The sequence below is a fragment of the Mixophyes fleayi genome, chromosome 10, assembly GCF_038048845.1.
Source record: "Mixophyes fleayi isolate aMixFle1 chromosome 10, aMixFle1.hap1, whole genome shotgun sequence".
NCBI classification, from domain to species: domain Eukaryota; kingdom Metazoa; phylum Chordata; class Amphibia; order Anura; family Limnodynastidae; genus Mixophyes; species Mixophyes fleayi.
The window spans coordinates 13,083,883-13,103,956 of NC_134411.1; the positions used below are offsets into that span (position 1 = coordinate 13,083,883).

Genomic DNA, 20,074 nt, shown 5'->3' on the forward strand with positions numbered 1-20,074 from the left:
ACTGATTAAAGTGATCAGTGGTCAGGTCAGATGGAACATCAGAATGATACATTTCAGTGTACAAGGGCTCTCTTTTTATACAGAAACAGCCTCACAGGCTATTTTTACAATCAGGATGCAATTTGTTTACCCAAACATGGATTTACGTGCAATGCAAAGTTAACAATATTTATGCTTATCTGTGATATTCTAAAACCTTGCTGTGATTTCCTGCTTCGTATTTTGGACATAGTGGACATCTAACAACAAGTCTAATTACCCCTTCCTTTCCCTTAAGGGATATTGGACACTCACATCAAAAGGTCTAATTAACATGACATTCTTCCAACAGTTGCAGAATACACATTTCCTCCAAAAAAAAGAATTCCCCAACAAAACTTGCAGAACCCCAAACAAAGCATTTCCTTAGACCAAGATACACAAAAGACTTCATAAACAAAGGCTTATTGTATCAGATATATACATCAGAAATAATGCATTTCCTCTAGCAAGGTTAAAACAAACGAGGTTCTTCCACAATATCAAAAAATAAGTGCATTTGCAATTATATAAATAAGCGCCCTGCGTTATTTCCTTTAAATAAATTTACACCATAAGTTACTTATAAGTGATCCAGCCACTATCCTCATTAAGGCATTTAGTCAAAAGCTTGTATAATAAATCCACATGCATCTGTGTGCATTGGATTATTTTATGATGCATACTACAGAATATACTTAAGGAGGCCCTGCCAAGTATTACAAGAAAAGTTAATTACACATTTCAGAAAGCTCAGAGCTTCCAGTCTTTGGATCTCGTTCTGTCCTTTTAATGAAACCTATGAACTGCCTCCATTTGTTTGGGCACGTCAACTAATGTAATAATAAGCTTCACCGGCACAAGAGTAACAGGTAATAAAGACAATACGGATTTATCCTAACTCTTATGAATAATGTAAACCATAAAACAAAGCAGTACTAGAGGAGGAACACTGAAAACAATTAGATCAATGAATGGAGTGATTCTAAAGTATTAGGAGGTTAAAATTCAGATGACAATGACATATCCCGAGAGTGGAGGGTAGGCGTGCGTGTGGCTCTGTGTTGGACTGACATCCATGTACAAGCATGCAAACTCAAGTCATTTTGTGGAGCACATTGAGAGCACTTCATAAACGAGGGCCGTTGAAACCGATTCTCCACCCCAAACAACCGGTCGGTGAAATATGCCCTTACTTACTCTCCAACACAGAGAGTAGAAATTGTACAACAGCACAAGATATACCATCTGCAACAATCACTCCACTACGATAACCATCTTCAACAGCCCTGGACAGGTTTAACGTCTCCAGAAATAACACTGGTTTTGTATGAGAGCAAAGTGATGAAGATTGAGATAAAAAGAAAAACGTACCTGATTTTGCTGGAGCTGAAATGAACAAATCCGTAAAAGAACACCACCAATCCAACCAGAGCAGCGGGACACAACATGAGGGTGTACCATCCAAGCCATGCAAAGTACAAAGCCACCTTCTCTCCAAAATACTCCCTGTAAAAGTAACAGTTCTGGGAATAACCAACTACGGCTCAGGTAATAAATAAAATAAAGGCCACTTAAAACAGGTCAGCCATAGCACACATGTTTATATAGTAGGCTGTAAGTCACAAGTTTCCATGGGGCCTATTTATCAAAGATCTCTCCCCTCTAATTTAGAGGTAAATCCCCGAAAACAGCAGTTTTCGGGGACTTACCACTAAATTACTATGTATTATTGCAGCATCGCATCAGATATCTCAGATATCTGCTGCTTTGCTTCTCTCATCGGTTTACTGAGCACTCCCCATAACAGTGTATGGGAAGTGCTCAGTAACACTATGTATCAATGACTGATACTTAGTTTTCAATCATGGTAATGTACGCCATCTGAAGCTGGCGCCATCTGAAGCTGGCGTACATTACCATAATTGAAAAGTTTCACTGAAAACAGCGCTGCTCTGACGAGCAGGGCTGCACAGCGCATGTGTGGAGGGATCATGTGATCCCTCCACACTTGCCTCAGGTTCCGTCAGACAGGGATCTCTGTGCGCATGCCCGAGTTTACTGGTCGGCGCATGTGCACAGGGATTGAAAGAGGGGCGAGCAGTACCACAGAGTGAGGAGAAGAGAAGACTTCAGTGACAGGTAAGTGTTAATCTTCACAGGAGCAGCCGTTTTTTGGAACGGCTGTTCCTGTGTTGATTTTTTAATACATATGAGAAACTTTTCAATCCGCATCTATGCGATGAGGATTGAAAAGTTTCATTCATATTATGCGGTCATTGGTAAATAGACCCCCATATGAGGTAGCACGGTAATGACGGAACATAACAGGGGAAGATACCCAGTACATTTACATAGATCATCATCTTCATCTATTTATATATCGCCATTAATTCTGCAGCGCTGTATATCCTAATGCAGAGCTAGTAAAACAGCAACAACAGTATCAGCCCTGGAGGTGCTCTGAAAACACAGATAGATCCCCCTTTTACATAATACCCCTGTGTCACCTGATCTCTGGCACCGGCTGTGTGTAAATGACATCCCGCCATCTTGCCCACTTTTGCTTTAGTTCTCTGCCGAGTGAGTCATCCAACTACGAGACAGGAGTAAAATCATAACATTGAGAGGGGTCAGGCTACCAATACATAACATAACATAAGCGTCAAAATCACAATCTTCAGAACACCACAAGTAGAAAAATTATATATACACAAATGTATATACAATGGTTGCTCTATCCTTGTGTAAACTCCAACGCAGTAAAGGACTACAGGTTGGTCTGGCCCTGTGAGTGTTGTATTGATTTAGACCTGTGAACATTCTAATGCTTTGATTGGGTAGATGATGGACTAGCCTTTGAACGTGCTCACCGGCTGTCTGTGTGTTCTATAAAACACTAATACATACAGAACATAATATAAAACAGAAAAAAATAAGTTCTCATGCTCCAGTAAAAGGCATGCAAAAATAAAACAAAAAACGGTATGTTTGTTTAATACGGATATTAAATCTGGTGGACCTGTCCAATAGTGGTATAGGAACTTTGAAACCAAGTCTTCAAATTAGCATATCTGCTATTTAAACCAAAATAATTAATGAACAATATGTGTTTTTTTTCTTTGTAGCCCTTAAAACAAATTAAATAAAAATGGAAATTGTTAACACACGTTAAGCTGGGTACACACTACAGAAATTTCGACCAGCTTTTTATGCCGAGCGATTTTACATGCGATCGATGGTCAGATCGCTCGGTCCATGGACTGCATACACACTAGCCTTGTTTAGGACGATAAAGGGAAGAGCGGATGTCCCTTAAGCGACTTTTTACAGCCATTTTGTAGGGAGCAATGACTAATTTCGTGCTCACTGTTGTGGATCTGTCGGAAGTTTATACACACTACACAGCGGAAACGAGATTGGAACGAAAATATTAAACGGTACGACCAACCAAATGAGGCGACAATCGTCCATTTGGGCAGACTTTCGACCATCGTGTCACTGCACACACTGACCAGACTTTTGGATGAGAGGTCGTATGTCGGCTGTTTGAGCCGATTATTGGACGAAAACAGTGTAGTGTGTACCCAGCTTCAGCAACAGAAAAACGGTGCATTACTATTCAATGACCTGGTAGTTTGGAGCTTTGATACCATAACGTCTACCTCCCAAGACAAAGGATAACAAACAGTCATAATTCTTAATAACGACTTTGAGCTCCTGATGATGTAGACACCTGCAGAGTAGGTGTTATGGGTAAATCTGTCTTCCCCCGGTTGCTACTATATTTAAGGGTTTATAAACAAATGACATTGACAAATAATATTCATATGACAAAAATATAGTCCTAGACTCACAGCGTGTAATGGGAAAGCTGTCTCAAAAACTTTGCTTTTTATTAAATCATCCAAAGTTTCTGAAAGAAGAAAAACAGGCGCCATGATCAGAGATGCCATTTGTTGGAACAAATTATAAATACAAAGCCACAGTAAAAAAAAAAGCATAAATGTAAACCCTACTGCTAATGTAAAGAAAGTCAAATAAAATACAACAGAAGTCATAATGTGGGTTGAGGGGGAGGTTCTGTCTGATATATATATATATATATAGTGCTGGTAATCTCAAATGATTTTCTACGAAATTTATATTGCTTCTGCTATAAAAATGTACCAATAAATGGTCAATTTTGTTTTCACTAAAAGCTTTAGTAAAGGCAATCATATTTTATAGTCTGGGTTATTCAAAAGAAAAGCAGAATACAACTGCTCACTATAATCAACAAAACCAGACCGTTATGGGAAAGACTGCAGGGCAGTTTCTATCATTTCAGTCATGTGCAGTAAATGTAAAATTAAGGTCTTTTCCATATGTACCGTAGCAGTTGCATGTAGAAACATTTTTTCTAATTACCTAGGGGCATATATGGAACTTATTTCCATTCCAGAGCTTGTCTCCCATTAGAATCACAAAACAAGCCTCGTGGTTAACAAACGTGTTTTACAATTGGACTTTATGTTCTTAAAGTGTTGTAATTGTATTTTCTTCCAATTCCCAAGATCTGGAAGTGTTTTATATGGTAATTATTTCTGCGTAAAAAACAAGGATACTCCAAAGCAGGATATATATTTTGTTGATTCCAATCAAGGGTTATACAAGATTTTTCATGGCCATCTAAGTGTCACCAGGGGGCACTGTTTTATTGCTGTATGCAAATTATATTTAATTTTTCATAGGCAGAGCAATCTATATAGCAGTGTACACATTATGCTTGAGGTCAGCATAGTCTCATGCTACTTACTGGACTCTTACAGAAGAGAACAGGAAAGTGACAATAAATCTTTTGTCCCTTTTAGTATATGCAATTTCTCTTACCTCCAGAGCTAATGCTGGTTTTGTGCAGAATAAAGTGAACGATGCGAATCCTAAAAAAACAAAACAATAGCAATGAATGACATCTGTACATATACAATAAAGAAAGAACTACTAACACAAGTATAACTATACTGCCACCAAGTGCTCTAACCGTGTCTTACTGAAATAAGTCACATTATACTGGAACACGATTTATAAGTGTGCTTTGTAGAGCTCTTTATGGAGAATAAAACATGGATGCACTAAGAGATGCTTTGTACAAAAAAAGATACAATAGTAAACTCAAGAAAGTAATTCACTTGTTAAAAAATGGAGTATAAACTAATAAAGATTATCAATATGCACAATTGAAGCCAAGACATCAGTTTGATTATATTAAGAGCTTTCTGGGATGTCAGAAATTAAATTTACTTCTTTATGTTGGAGATCGTGTAGCTTATTTTGGAGCGAATAGTAAATGTACTGTTAAAGGAGTTTCCAACTTCAGGCAACTTTAACCTTTTATTTTTTTTTTATGTGTTCTGCTTCTTTTGCTAAATACATTGATTTATCTTTCTGGGGTATCTTTCCAACATAGCCTTTTTTTTGTATCTATGCAGTGTGGTTTATCTTTGTGGACCTTGGATAAAACATGGATTTTCTCTGTGCATCACATACAGTTCTATCCACAATGCAAATCTGTATAACCAAAACATACAACTGCTCAGGTTATATGTAAAGGCTTTGGTGTAAAATACAGATGCTATAAGCATAAAACAATTTAAAAGGTGTAGGGAAGAATGTAGAAGTAAAGGTTCACCGAAGGTATACTCATTTTCATATATTTTTCTCCCCCACTGTAACCATTGTGTTACTGCAGACCACAGCACTATGGTGTTGTCAGGGCCGCCATCAGGGGGCTACGGCTAGTACTGCTGTGAGGGGCCCGGACAGACAAGGGGGTCCGGACAGACCTCTCCCTCTCTCCGGTCTTCCTGGACTATCCGGGCCCTGCAGTCACCGACCGTGCTGCCCCTTTTTTTCTTACCTTCTTCTCTGCGATGCTGCAGCTCCGCCTCCCAGACTCTGATAGGCTGGGAGTGCGGCGGGGTGCCGTCAACACTGCGAGCCACGCTCCCAGTGTATCAGTGACCGGGAGCTGCAGCATAGCAGAGGAGAAGGCAAGGTAATTAGCAATTCTTTTTTTTTTGGGTGGGGGGGGGGGGGGGGGGGTGAGAGGAAGAGCCTGGGGGACCTGATCTGTGGAGGGAGGGGCTAAGAGGGGGTCCTTAACTGTGGAGGGGGAGGGGGACATTAACTGTGGGGGGGAGAGGGGGACTTTAACCGTGCTAGCAGGGGGGGGGGGGGAGGGAGGGGAACATTTACTGTGATGAGGGATAGGGGGCGCATGTACGGCGAAGACGGAGGGGTGCACATGTATGGGAAGGGGAGGCCCCGCCAGATTAAGCAGTACTGGGCCGCACAGTTTCTGATGGCAGCCCTGGGTGTTGCTGATATTAGCCGTTTGGTAGATGGCTTCTCAGTGGCTACAGTGATACGACATAACATTATCCAGATAACAATGTGCTCTAGAATGGAAACAGTCACTGTCTGCTTTATAGTAAAAGTACATTACACTCCACGCTCAGGCCTGACATTGTATGACTGAGGAGTCCATCCTGAACTTAACTCTTCTGCTTCCATCAAAATCAAAACCACGTACCTACAATTTAATGGAATATAAAATATATAAAAAGAAGCAATGCAAATGTAAATTATTAATATATGGATACATAAGTAGCTAAGTTGCCGGACAAAATATCAACGTCACCTGCTTGTTTCAGAAACATGTTCGTTGTTCAGATTTGGTGTTCCTTGATCTGGGTTCTTGAGGAGTCTGACATATTTCCTGAAGATATCCGGAGGTCCCCGGACACCATAGAAGGTCTTCTTCCCATCTTTAACTTTCTGTGGGAAGACATAACATCCATTAGGGTTATGGTGAGGCTGAAGAGGCCTACAAGTCATCTACTCTAAATCATACTTGCCAACTCTCCCGGATTGTCCGGGAGACTCCCGCATTTTGCGAGAGTCTCCCGGACGAGTGTGGCAATCTCCCTGATAGGAAGGGGGAAAAATTTAGTTTAAACGCCGCGATTCACCCGGAATCGCGGCGTTTAGCCCCGCCCCCACTGTAAAATGACGCGATTTGCGTCATTCCGTCACGGGGGCGGAGCCAAAATGACGCGATTTCGCAGCCCCGCCCCCTACACGCCCACGTCCCAGCCGGCATCTCCCGGAAAAAGAAAAAAAAATGTTGGCAAGTATGCTCTAAATCATAATTGCCCACTTTTCCTCGTTGGCTTCAGAGAGATCCCGGCGGAGATGGGCGTGCAGGGGCGGGGCTTGATGAATTACATAATTTTGGCACCGCCCCCTAGATGATTGTCACAATTTTGGTCAATTACAGCAGGGGGCGGGACTAAGATGACGCGATATTTACGTCATTAAGCCCCGCCACTTATCTATTGCGGGGGCGAGAACCGGGAGGTTACCCTTCTCTCCCGGGAGGTCTCCCAGAAATCCGGGAGAGTAGGCAACTATGCGTTAAAGAAAATCAGCTAATGAATATCTAGAGACTGAAGTGTCTTTTACATTTCTGTCTCCATTACTGAAGTCATGTTGTCTTACCTGTCAGTCTGTGATTAAATCTTGGTCTCCATGAAAATGGCCACTTCCAAGGCATCAATACATGGACATAGGACACAATTTCTGAACTGTGTCATCATACCACAGATGGCGAAGCCAACCACGTCTTGTACTGACTCAGAGAGTTGGCAAGTATGCTCTAAATAACACAGCACTTCTTAAAAACAAAAGGCATTTACATGCTGGAGGTATAAGAGGCTGCATGACCCACAGGACCAGAGAACGAGGGCCTGAATCTGACACTCTAGGAATTGCGGGTAAGGACTCACATATTTGGGCAGGGAAGGAATTATTTGTTTGACTATAGAAACCAACATAATACGTCTCACAGCAATGCAGCTGCTGTTTCCAATCTTTGTGGAGTCCTAACCTTTATCTTGAAGCGCTTCTGTTCTAGTTCAGACATGTACTTCCGCCTCTGCTCCTCCTCCATACTATCAAGAGAGCTGCTCTCACACACCAGCACATAATCCCATCTCTCCTAGAATGAATAGAGCATGGTTATAGATACAGAAATTCACCACCTACAGCAGACTAAACAGGGAGATTATAAATATTACACAAGTGATAATACTATATATCCTACATACATGTACCACACATACTGTGCATGTATATGTGTGTATATATATATATATATATATATATATATATATATATATATATATATATATATATATATATCCATGTTGGAGTTCCAGGTCCATATTTGTATACGGGTCACTGGAATCTAAGGCAACTAATAATAGGGATCAATTTGGAACAAGGCAAGTTGGTTCTGTGAAGTTATCTTCATTTTACATAATACATATATGTGTGTGTGTGTGTGTGTGTGTGTGTGTGTGTGTGTGTGTGTGTGTGTGTGTGTGTGTGTGTGTCATTTTTTTAATCCCCATTCGTGCACATAAAATAAAATCTTGTTTTTGTACGTGGGCACAATACACATTCCACATTCAGCAAGGAACGACTCAATGTGCTTAGTTTGTTAGAACATAGGGCACGTCTGCAGACTCCACCACCTTGTTCTTGGCTATGTGCTTATCCATAGGGCAAAAAATAGTGTGTTTGCAGAAAGGAGGCACTTTATGTCACAAAATATCACGTGGTTTGTGATTATATGTCGTAGAAGAGCCATTGTGTTATTGTGGATCTGTCAGTAAAGTTGAGCTTACCAAGGATAAGATTGGTAACCCACCAGCCACCTATGGTATACTGAAATAACATGTTGCACTTTAGCTGGTCTTTGTAAGCATTTTACAACATTATCCATTGTCAATTTAGGAATGTTAATGTGTGTGCTGATCTCTCAAACAAGCGTCTTTCTTTGCTTTTCACTAGTTGTTCACGACAACACAGTAAAAGTTAAATAGCTGTTGCAAATTTATTTAGCTGATTGTTCTTATTCATTTGAACATTTAAAATAAATGCAACATTTTCAGCAATATTAAACTTGTGCAACAAATATTTCTAATTAAGATTTCTTTAGTACAGCAATTGTTTAATCATCAGTAAGATACTGAATTTAAGGAGTACAAAGTTTCCGCAAAGTATGTGGTTTAAAAAGAAAATAAAAAGTAAAAATGCCACAAGATTTACTGCAATCGCGTTGTGCCCAAGTGGGTATAACCGACATGTTCCATGGAACATTCAAATATAATGTTTTACAGCACTATTGTAGACAAAAAAAATTCTAAGACAAATACTTAGGAAGTATTTAGGTGTTTCAAGTGTGAGGGAGTTCCTATAGGTGGAATTGAAGTAAAGGGTTCGTTTTACACTCACTGCGTTTATCATAGGATCCAAGAGTAGCAAATCCTCCTGCCATGGCGTCCTCACAGGTTCCTGGGAGAGAAATGGTTAAATGATCAATTGACTTCATTATAAAAAGGTATACAATAGTCAGTATGTATATATGTATGTGCAGTGCTTCTACTACAGGAACTCAGGCCTATATTGGGCAGCACGGTGGCTTAGTGGTTAGCACTTCTGCCTCACAGCGCTGGGGTCATGAGTTCAATTCCCGACCATGGCCTTATCTGTGTGGAGTTTGTATGTTCTCTTCATGCGGAATCAGTGGCGCTATATAAATAAATGGTGATGATGATGATGATACCATAAACCACAAAACAGACTGTGCTACTATACACTCCATGTTCCTGTTTGGGATTTTGTTCCCCGATCTTCAAAATACAATATAAAAGCATCAGCATTGTAAAATAGGGAAGAAAATTGTACTCAAGGTATGTAAACTACTTCTGAAAAACTAACTAATGTACCAGGGCTCCAATACCCTGGAGGTCCCTACTTCCATACTTCTTAGAAGAGCTCCCTGGTGCTGTGCTATATTAGAGGCAGACAAGAAGAAGGGGTGAGAGGATCAATGCTTGTTAGTGGTAGTTCTTCAAGCCATCAGGAGGCACCTAGCATAAGAAATGAGGAGAAGCTATAGCTCTATCTGTATCAAGGGGGAAGTGGAGTACCGGTAGAGCAAGTGTCTGTCAAGGTGTCCCCAGTAGACTCTGTAAGATAAACAGTATGGTGAGCTTCGATGTACAGCGGTAGTTGGCTGCCAAGGATAGGGTGGCAAGTCTCTCCTTCTAGTAATGTCAATTTAATAACAAATAATAACTTCAAGAGGAAAAGGTTTCATTTTAACATAGTTAAGGTGTTATAGGTTATTTAATTCGGGATCATCATCATCATCAGTTATTTATATAGCATCACTAATTCCGCAGCGCTGTACAGAGAACTTACTCACATCAGTCCCTGCCCCATTGGGGCTTACAGTCTAAATCCCCTAACACACACACTCACACACACACACACGAGAAGAGAGATTAGGGTCAATTTGACAGCAGCCAATTAAACAACTAGTATGTTTTTGGAGTGTGGGAGGAAATCGGAGCACACGGAGGAAACCCACACAAATACGGGGAGAGCATACAAACGCCACACATGGTCGGGAGTCGAACTCAGCACTGTGAGGCAGAAGTGCTAACCATTTAGCCACCGTGCTGCCCGCACCTTAAATTTGCTTTATGATTTGTTTGGAGAGGTTTCCGTTTGTTGGATGTAATTTACAATATTTACTCTAAGGGCTCATGCACCCTATGTAAAATAATACCATCTAACCTGTAGCTGAGTCAGATGCATTGATCACACTGTGGACACAGCTAGAACACGTGTGATCATAGAGATCATTGATCTGTAAGGCAGAGACGTTCTTCATATTCACAGAAAAACTGAATGCATCTGGAAACAAAGAAGTTGTCCGCTTTAGACAACCACTTTCTAAATACGCTTGCCTCAATACACAACTGGCTCTCAGTGCTGGGTGGGCTCAGTCCATAAATGATGCTTTGCAATAGTGCTCTGCTGAAGTGCTATAGACAACTTGCATTGTGCTCACTTTCTGCTGGCCCTCTGATGCAGGCAACAGGAGAGGTTTCTGGGGGAGACGCCCTTATTTGTTATACATAGGTGGGGAGAGAAGGAGAACTGGTTAAAAAGGTTTGTCCAAAAGTGGAGCTACTCTGTTCACACTGTAATGTGTGTGAAAGCGCAGCATAGCATTCTCAGCTTACTGCGGTACACCTGTATAGCTTCATCAGTACGAATGCATAATTGACAACTTTTTAAAGTTGGCCTGCGAGAGCTCCCGTGGGGAAAGGTGGATGTGTGGGGGCGGGGCTCAGTGAATCGCTTCATTAGGACCAACCCCCCAGGAACTAAATGTGTCATTTTACAACAAGGGGTGAACCAAAATGACGCGATTCCCAGAGAATTGCTTCATTTTGGCTTCAAATCCTGCTGTGTGAGATTGCCCTACTCTCCGAGGAGTCCAGGAGAACTACCCGGAATTTGGGAGTCTCCCGGACAGTCCGGGAGAGTGGGCAAGTATGCACTAATATTTGAACAAGCCTTTACTGAAGCTGCGCAATTATAACAATAGAGAATGTTGGCAGGGTCAGTGGTCGATGTGGGCTGGCATATGTTGGTAGGGCACTTCTCCTACTGCTATCATCATAAAACTATCACATTCCATTCACTTACATTTTCATACTGCCACTCCTAAATTTGCACTTTGACCACTAGTTAGGATCATATTCCGTTACGTATAATCCTCTATGTCTGTTAGTGCCCAGCAAAGTGTCCCTAGAAACAGTACTGAAACTACAGCAAACAGGCATCAAGGTGATCAATTCTACTCACTAACTGCGATGCAATGACTTCACTCTGACACATTCACATTTACATGCCAGGCAGTAGTAGCATAGTGAGCACACAATCAGAATATGCAAAGGAAGGAACCACTTTAAAAAAGAGTAATTTTCTTTATGAGCTTTATTTTTTTATTTAACAATGATAACCCTTGTAATCAGGGCCAGCAGAACACAGTAAGCCTGGGAAGCGTGACAGGAGGGCGCCAAGTTTACTGGGACGCCCACCAGCCTCTGCCAAAAAAGATTAGGTACTGAGTCCCCACTCTGAACAGAGCAGGAATCGGAACAAGTGCAGGTGTAAAGGGGGGGAGGGCCCGCATGTGCCGTGAAGCTCCAGACTGGCTTTACAGCGCATGCACCAATTCCATGCAGGGGGTCGCTGGTCATCCTAGCACCGGATCTGTTTGTAATTTTGGAAGGAAATCTGCTTCATGTAGCACCTAAAAGACTATTCTATTGTTAAAAACAATTTTGTAGCCAGTGTATATGACAACTTTGCCATAACTGTGGGGTTTACATTATTGAAGCCTGTCTGGCCAAGAATGATGGAAACAGGGGAGGGCTGGCAAATATCAGCCTGGGGGGGGCAAGACTCGACTCAGCAGCCTATATTAAAGGGAAAAAAATGCAGGTGGCCCACTATGTGACCAGCCCGGGGGGGGGGGGGGGGGGGGGGCAGGTGCCCCCCTGTCCCCCAGCCCAGCCTGCCCCTGGATGGAAGAGAATTATAGTGTATCATGTGTAAACATTTAATTCTCCTAGCCACTTAATTTTTAAAAAAATGTTATGAGCACATTCATATAATTCCAAATCAAAATCAAAATTCAAACCATTGAGAACAGTAAAACACACACAAACTTTCATATAAAATTGTTAGTAATATGCATATCCTTCAGTTTTAGTGAATTGCTAGATATACACTATATGGACAAAAGTATTTGGCCACACCTGTTAATTATTGAATTGAGGTGTTTCAATCAGACCTGTTGCCAGAGGTGCATAAAATCAAGCACCTGGCCATGCAGTCTCCAATTGCAAAGATTTGTGATACAAAATCGGTCGTTCTGAAGAGTTCAGTGACTTCAGGCGTGGTACTGTGATAGGAGGTCACTTTTGCAATAAGATGGTTTGTGAAATTTCATCCCTGCTGGATATTCCATGGTCAACTGTAAGTAATATTATTAGAAAGTGGAAGCGTTTAGGAACAGCAGCAACTCAGTCACGAAGCGGAAGACCACGTAAAATCACAGAGCGAAGTCAATGACTGCTAAGGTGCATGGTGAGTAAAAGTCGCCAGCACTCTGCTGATTTCATAGCTGAAGAGTTCCCAACGTCCACTGGCATTAATGTAAGCATAAACTCTTAATGGAGCTTAATGGAATGGGTTTCCATGACCTAGCAGCTCACATCACCAAGACCAATGCCAAGCATTGGATGGAGTGGTCTGTGGAGCAGTGGAAACATGTTCTGTGGAGTGACGAATCACACTTCTCTGTTAAACAGTCAGATGGGCGAGCCTGGGTTTGTCAGAGTCCGGGAGAACGTTACCTGCCTGACTGCATTATGCCAACTGTGAAGTTTGGTGGAGGAGGGATAATGGTATGGGGATGTTTTCAGGGTTTGGGCTATGGCCCTTATCTTCAGTGAAGGGCAATCTTAATGCTTCAGCATACCAAGTCATTTTGGACAATGCTATGCTTCCAACAGTTTGGAGAAGGCCCTTTTCTATTCGAACATGACTGTGCCCAAGTGCACAAAGCAAGGACTACAAAAACATGGTTTGATGAGTTCAGTCTGGAAGAACTTGACTGGCCTTCACAGAGCCCTGACCTCAACCCCATCGAACACCTTTGGGATGAACTGGAACGGAGATTGCGAGCCAGGCCTTCTCGTCCAACATCAGTGAATGGGCACAAATTCCCACAGAAACACTTCAACATCTTGTGGAAAGCCTTTCAAGAAGTGGAAGCTGTTATCGCTGCAAAAGGGGCACCAACTCCATATTAAAGTACACGTATTTGAATATAATGTCATTACAGTCCCTGTTGGTGTATTGGTCAAGTGTGTACGTCTCAATCCTTTCTACCATGTTGGAAAACTGCTGGACTTTAGCTGGGGCTTCTCCCAGTCTCCTCAAGGAACTGTGCCTGAACATTTCTGTCCTGCTTTCTTTCTCTCTGAACACTCCAGCTATTTAGAAAATTGATATCACATAGCATATAATAAAATTGCTACCTTTTCAGATCAAGTTTAAACCTCAGACAAGGTCTGCAGCAAACTTTATTATATATTGTTATATAATACATCTACACACCGTTATTGAAATTGCAGGTGCTTGTAAAATAAAGCCTGAAATCACGAAAAATCCAAACTTGCTTACTTAGGAGATCCCCTGTCCGGGAGGGGAAATCTCCATGCAGAGTCCTAATCGCATCTTTAGGCCCCGTCCTTTTGCTACACCATACCAATTTTGTCCCATTACAGCAGGGAGCGGGACCAGGATTATGCAATTAGCCCCACCCCCCACTTCACCAACGAAGAGGGCAGGTAGCGGGAGGCTGCCCTGCTCTCCTGGAAGTCCGGGAGAACTCCAAAAAATGTGGGAGTCTCCCGGACATTCCTGGGTGAGTAGGCAACTAGAGATAAATCATGTCAGATCTTTTTCCACCCTTAATGTGAATTCAAGTGAAAAACTAATAGACACCTTTTAGGAAAAATAAATGAAAAAAAAAAGTCTACAGAAAGTCTAGAATGGTTTCATGAATGTGCACAACCTTGCATAATGAGCCTTAGCTGTGTTCAGAGTTAACCAGTCACATTCAAAAACATGTTCAAATGTAACCATCAATAAAAGTGATTGTTATCAATCCCAAATAAAGATCAGTTCTTCCTGTAGTTTCCTTGGTTGTATCTTTGCTATCTCTGGGATAGCCATGGTCCACAAGGAGATTTCAAAACATTTACGGGATCTCATGGTTGAAAGGTGAAAATCGTGAGAAGGGTATAAAATAATTTCAAAAGCATTACATGTACCATGGAACTCTGATGACTCAACATTAAGCGGAGAACATATGGCAAAATAGGGAACTTGAACTTTTATTGCAGGGAACAACAGGATAGAATTGCAAAGTCCAGGTGTGCAGATATGATAGAGACTAATTCACTGCTATAATAAAAAACAAAAGTTGTTAGTTTAAGGGTATGAACACTTATCAACCATGGTATTTTAAAAATGTTCACTTCCTTTTTCTAAAAATTGTCTCTTTCTTTTTCATTTAAATTGTGTTGGTTGCAAGCTCACAGTAAAGGTGGAAAGGAACTGACATGATTTATGTTGATTTCAGGCTTTAAATCACAAACTCCTGCAATTTCAATAAGAATGTGTAGACTTTTTATATCCATTGTATCTCAAGAGGGTTGTGCTGGAAACGTAAACAATTATGAGAGTTGCATTTCAATATATTTCTGGAACCTAATTGCTAGTTTTTAGAATGGTTCTTTGTTCCTATCATTGCAACGCTGCACATAATTCGTTTTATAATTGCACATTTTATAAGTGTTTATTTAGCACGAGAAGCAAGTTCACTAGAATGTTCTCACAAGCCAGAAATAGGAAGTCATTAGAGAGCGAACAAGGAGAAAGCCGGAATTTAATGTACAATATCGGTTTTAGCATTTCATGAATTTCCCTCCAAAAAAATTTAAATCTTGGGGAAGTGCCAACAGACATGGCCGAAAACTCCTGAGTCCACTCCAGCATAGGGGAGAGGTAGCTGGAAATATTTTATGTAATCTCATAGGGAAAAGATACCATCTAGTATACATTTTATACAAACTTTCCTTAATTAAAGTGGAGATTGAGGCCGTAGACGCTGAGGTCCTAACTCTCTTCTACATGTCATTGTATATTGTTTCCCAAACAAGCTCATGTCTCAACAAAGGTTCAGGAGTAGCCGTATGAAGTTATAAAGAATATAGATCATGACTCTTAAGTTAGAATTTTAATCATGCATTGGAATGGGGTAAGATACCTAAACATTTGTATTCTAAGCAAATAATGCAGAGAATAATGTTAGAATACATTTGTGTATATTAAAGATATTTATCAGGATTTACAAAATATCTTCGAAAGAGAATCACAAAATGTATTATGTTCATTACCACGGACAAATCTGTTGTTAACACACTGACACATGATCCTCTGACAGATCTCATTTTCATGCTGTATGAATGAGTGACTGAGCTTGTATAACCATTGACTCCCTTACAAATGCAGCAAAAAATGCTCTCATTGTCCACATGTAGCATTGATCTATCGTCATCATCATTTATTTATATAGCGCCACTAATTCTACAGCACTGTACAGAGAACTCACTCACATCAGTCCCTGCCCCATTGGAGCTTACAGTCTAAATTCCTTAACACACACACACACACACACACACACAGAGAGGGAGAGACTAGGGTCAATTTTGTTAGCAGACAATTAACCTACTAGTATGTTTTTGGAGTGTGGGAGGAAACCGGAGCACCCGGAGGAAACCCACGCAAACACTATCAATCATTCCAACTTTTATTGATTCAATTTTCAAGACACTTGTCATTGCACGTGCATAATGGCATATTGAGTGCAATGACTGCTAATTCACCAATACCTAAACTATAATCATTGCTGTTTTCATACCTATTAATGATCATTTCTTGACCCCCATCATCAATACCTACCTGACCAACACAATTGTCATCAGTTTCCTATTCGTCTCAAGCACACCTATGGCTTGAAGATATAGACCAGTGGCGAAACTACCATTGAAGCAGAAGGTGCGTTGCACTGGGGCCCATGGAGATAAAGGGGCCCGCTGCACGGGGAACTAGAGAGCCGTTGGCCCCGGTTCCCTCCTCCCCACCCAGGGCCCACAGCTTGCTAGTTCCGCCTCTGATATAGGCACAGGTGATCGTTGGGTTGGTTTTTAGAGGGCAGCATCTCTTTGCTCTGATCACCCTGTGGGTGACACAATCATCCCGGCTAACAAATTTGGGCGCCTCACCAAAGGGGAGGAGCAAGTTACTTTTCTTTGCTCATGCAGTTACTCAAACATTGCCAAGAAAGAATTTCATAATATAAGCTGATACTGGAAATTAATATGCCTTTGTAAGTTGGTAAAGGTATTTCTTGCACAATATGATCTTTTAAAATAGCCACTGACCTTCCAAGGTTTTGTTCAGTGCACAAGAATTTATTTGCTATTCAGGTAAGTACACAAGCAAAACAGAATGTGAGAGATCTGTCCCAACTGCAAGGCAGCAACACAACAACCTGTAATCAATTTTGCAACTTATGCAAACTAGGATTTAATTTGCTGTATGCGATTTCTACTCCAGTTGGAGTTACCATGAGGGGGTGTGACAATGTTTTAAGGTCTCCTTAGTTAAAACCGTGGAAGCAAATGGTGATGAAGATTATGAGGACTGATGTGCTTCACAAGGGCCGTTTAAGTATTATTTGTAGCTTCCAATGTCATAATGTAAAACAAGCCTCTCTTGTGTTATACAAGTACATTTCATAAAAAGTCTATTAGATAAATCATTAGGGAAAGCTTTAAAATGGGGTGTGTCTAACACAAGAAAACTTTGCCTGCCATTTTTATATACTGTATTGTATAGTCCACTGGATTCCAAATTTTCTCAGTTCAAGGCACCCTCAGGGTCTGCATAAATTTTTCAAGGCATCCCTAAGCCACGAAATTACCAAGTACTCCCTCGCCTGACTCAGTTTGGGAACCACTGGTACTATCTATAGAGTTTCTCCTGGTATCAGCTGATAACAGGAGATGTAAAAGATACTGCAAGACTGAGGAGTAAGTGAGTCATTGGGTCTGAACCCTTCAATAACATAACAATGTCTAATAAACAAGTCTTTGCCTTTGTATTACCATAAAGTTTGTTCTGTTCCATCTATCAAAAGCTTATAACGAGTTTGTATAAACTAAATCTTAACCCACTGGAATATAACATGAACGAAGGCAAAACTTGTATTGATAACTGTTGCCTGACAAGATTATATCACTGTATTTGTATTATGCATAGCAATTACTTACTGTGAATGAATGATGCACATGGGTGTGTTTTAGTATGTGCAGTACACATTACATAAAGAAATAAAAAGATATGTATAACAACTATCATTCTAGTGTCTGGTTATTGTCACTTAATTGGTCAGTTCTGTCTGACACAAAATTAGTAGTCATGCTGCTGGTATTTAAAGCAGCACTCCCAGGTAGGCGAGTTTCTCACCCTTTCTTAGGACACCATTTACCAGAATCACAGGAGCTGCTCCATGCAACCATTTTCCCAGGCCTGATTCATTAAGGATCTTAATTTGAGAAAATTCTTATTTCAGTCTCCTGGACAAAACCATGTTACAATGCAAGGGGTGCACATTAGTATTCTATTTTGCACATAAGTTAAAATACTGACTGTTTTTTTCATGCAGCGCACAAATATCAACTTTAAATTTCAGTGTACAAATAAGCTATCAAGTATTGGTGTACTACATGAAAAAACAGTCAGTATTTAACTTATGTGCAAAATAGAATACTAATGTGCACCCCTTGCATTGTAACATGGTTTTGTCCAGGAGACTGAAATAAGATACCTCTTCATTTAAGATGCTTAATGAATCAGGCCCAAGATCCTTAATGAATCAGGCCCATAGACCCTGGCCTAAAACTCTGCTGTGTACCACTGCAGAGAGAGTTTGTGAGTGTGAGGACCAATCAGAATTATCTATCTGGGCTCCTATGTTTCTGTGATACAGAACTGGCCAACCTTTTAATTGGACCCCCACAATCTCTATACAGAGTCGTAACTTTTGACCAAATTAACCTTTATTATTCATGAATGGTTCCCCCCTTTCAGCGTTACCCCCTGGGCGGATGCCCCTATCACACAGCCCTAGCTGTGGCTCTGTCTCTGTGAACATAGGGAAAAATGACTGAATGGAGCAGTCCCCAGGGCTCTGAGAGGAGCAATACAATGTAGTTATTAGGTGGTAATGCAGCTTTAAAGAGTTAATTATTCCAGTTTTCCATCCATTTAAATTTGTCATCAAAGATACAGTATTAAGTTAAGTTTATAGACTGGCTTGACATGAAAAATATAAATATTCTATGAGCTCTTACCTGCATGTTGCTGTGTCACTCTCCCCAGGTCTCCTATATGTCCTGTTGTTCTTGAGGAAAGTCCCTTTTACTCCTTGGTATGAGTATAAAGTCCTGCACCTTCTCTGCTATGTGTGTCTATTACCTGCCTCCTCCTGCATGCCTGTAGTATGAAAGGGTCAAATACTGTTAAATCACTAAATGCCTTTTCATATGCATATGAATGTGAAGTTCCGTGTGAGCACTGGTATCAGATCCATGCCACAGCCTGTACTATCTGCACTGAGGTCCCTGTCCGGGGGTCTGCAGGTAAAATCGATGCCACCAATCAAATCAAACTTAAAAAAAAAAGTTCTTGATAGGCTTCTGTCTGTGAGAGATATGGGGAGATATTTGTCCAATTTTGTGAGATTCCAGTTTTCCTGCTCAGGTGAGTCCTGTGTCCCGGGATAGCATTGACTTCCGTGATTACTGTCTCTCCTCCCAGTGTGCCTGGAGCTGAAAGTGGAGGTGGTGAAGTTTTGTCATGTAGATGAACAGGTGGACTGACACTCCCAGATCCACAATACAACAATGTGGATCTCCCTCTTATTCACCTGCAACGCGTCACTGCCCACAGTTACCTACACACAACACAATTGCTTAAAACATGCAAATTGTACAATTATAAAACATGTGCAAGTCTTAATACAAATGTCACACAAACACACACACTACTGGGTCTAAGGCAACTTCTAGCTGGAGATTTGTATTTTGCAGGCAGAGAATTGGAGCTGGTAGGAAAGGAACATTTTTTTTATTAATTTTTCCCTGATATTTAGTGCTGCAGCAGGGTCTGCAGGCATCACAAGGGCTTTAGGATTTCAATACACCTAATAGTCAGTGAGCAATAAATGAAGTGCCACTTTTTATTTCACTAAATAATCTGTGGCGTAAACGCACTACAGATCCTCCAACACGATTGATCAGAAGGCTGTGGTTATATAGGAACAGAAGGTTTTAGGACAAGTAGAAGGGGCCAGGCTGGATGGTCTGGTAGTGCAAACTAGGTAAAAAAAAAAAAACACAACCCAAATTGTTACTCTAAATAGAATTGAGATTTTACCCTATGT

At 40.9% G+C, this 20,074-nt stretch overlaps 1 protein-coding gene across 2 annotated transcripts in view; it reads right to left on the minus strand.

Moving 5' to 3' along the window:
* Positions 1-19,506, minus strand: part of ANO9 (anoctamin 9) — a 45,324-nt gene extending 25,818 nt beyond the window's left edge. For both annotated transcript variants that reach the window (XM_075187881.1, XM_075187879.1), the window contains exons 1-8: positions 18,984-19,506; positions 9,361-9,420; positions 7,949-8,059; positions 6,701-6,837; positions 4,891-4,940; positions 3,876-3,934; positions 2,529-2,614; positions 1,393-1,527 (exon numbers count right to left, since the gene is read on the minus strand). In XM_075187881.1, coding sequence (XP_075043982.1) covers positions 1,393-1,527; positions 2,529-2,614; positions 3,876-3,934; positions 4,891-4,940; positions 6,701-6,837; positions 7,949-8,059; positions 9,361-9,420; positions 18,984-18,989 — 644 coding nt within the window. In that variant the 5' untranslated portion in view covers positions 18,990-19,506. The remainder of the gene's footprint in view (positions 1-1,392; positions 1,528-2,528; positions 2,615-3,875; positions 3,935-4,890; positions 4,941-6,700; positions 6,838-7,948; positions 8,060-9,360; positions 9,421-18,983) is intronic.
* Between the last annotated feature and the right edge of the window lie 568 nt (positions 19,507-20,074).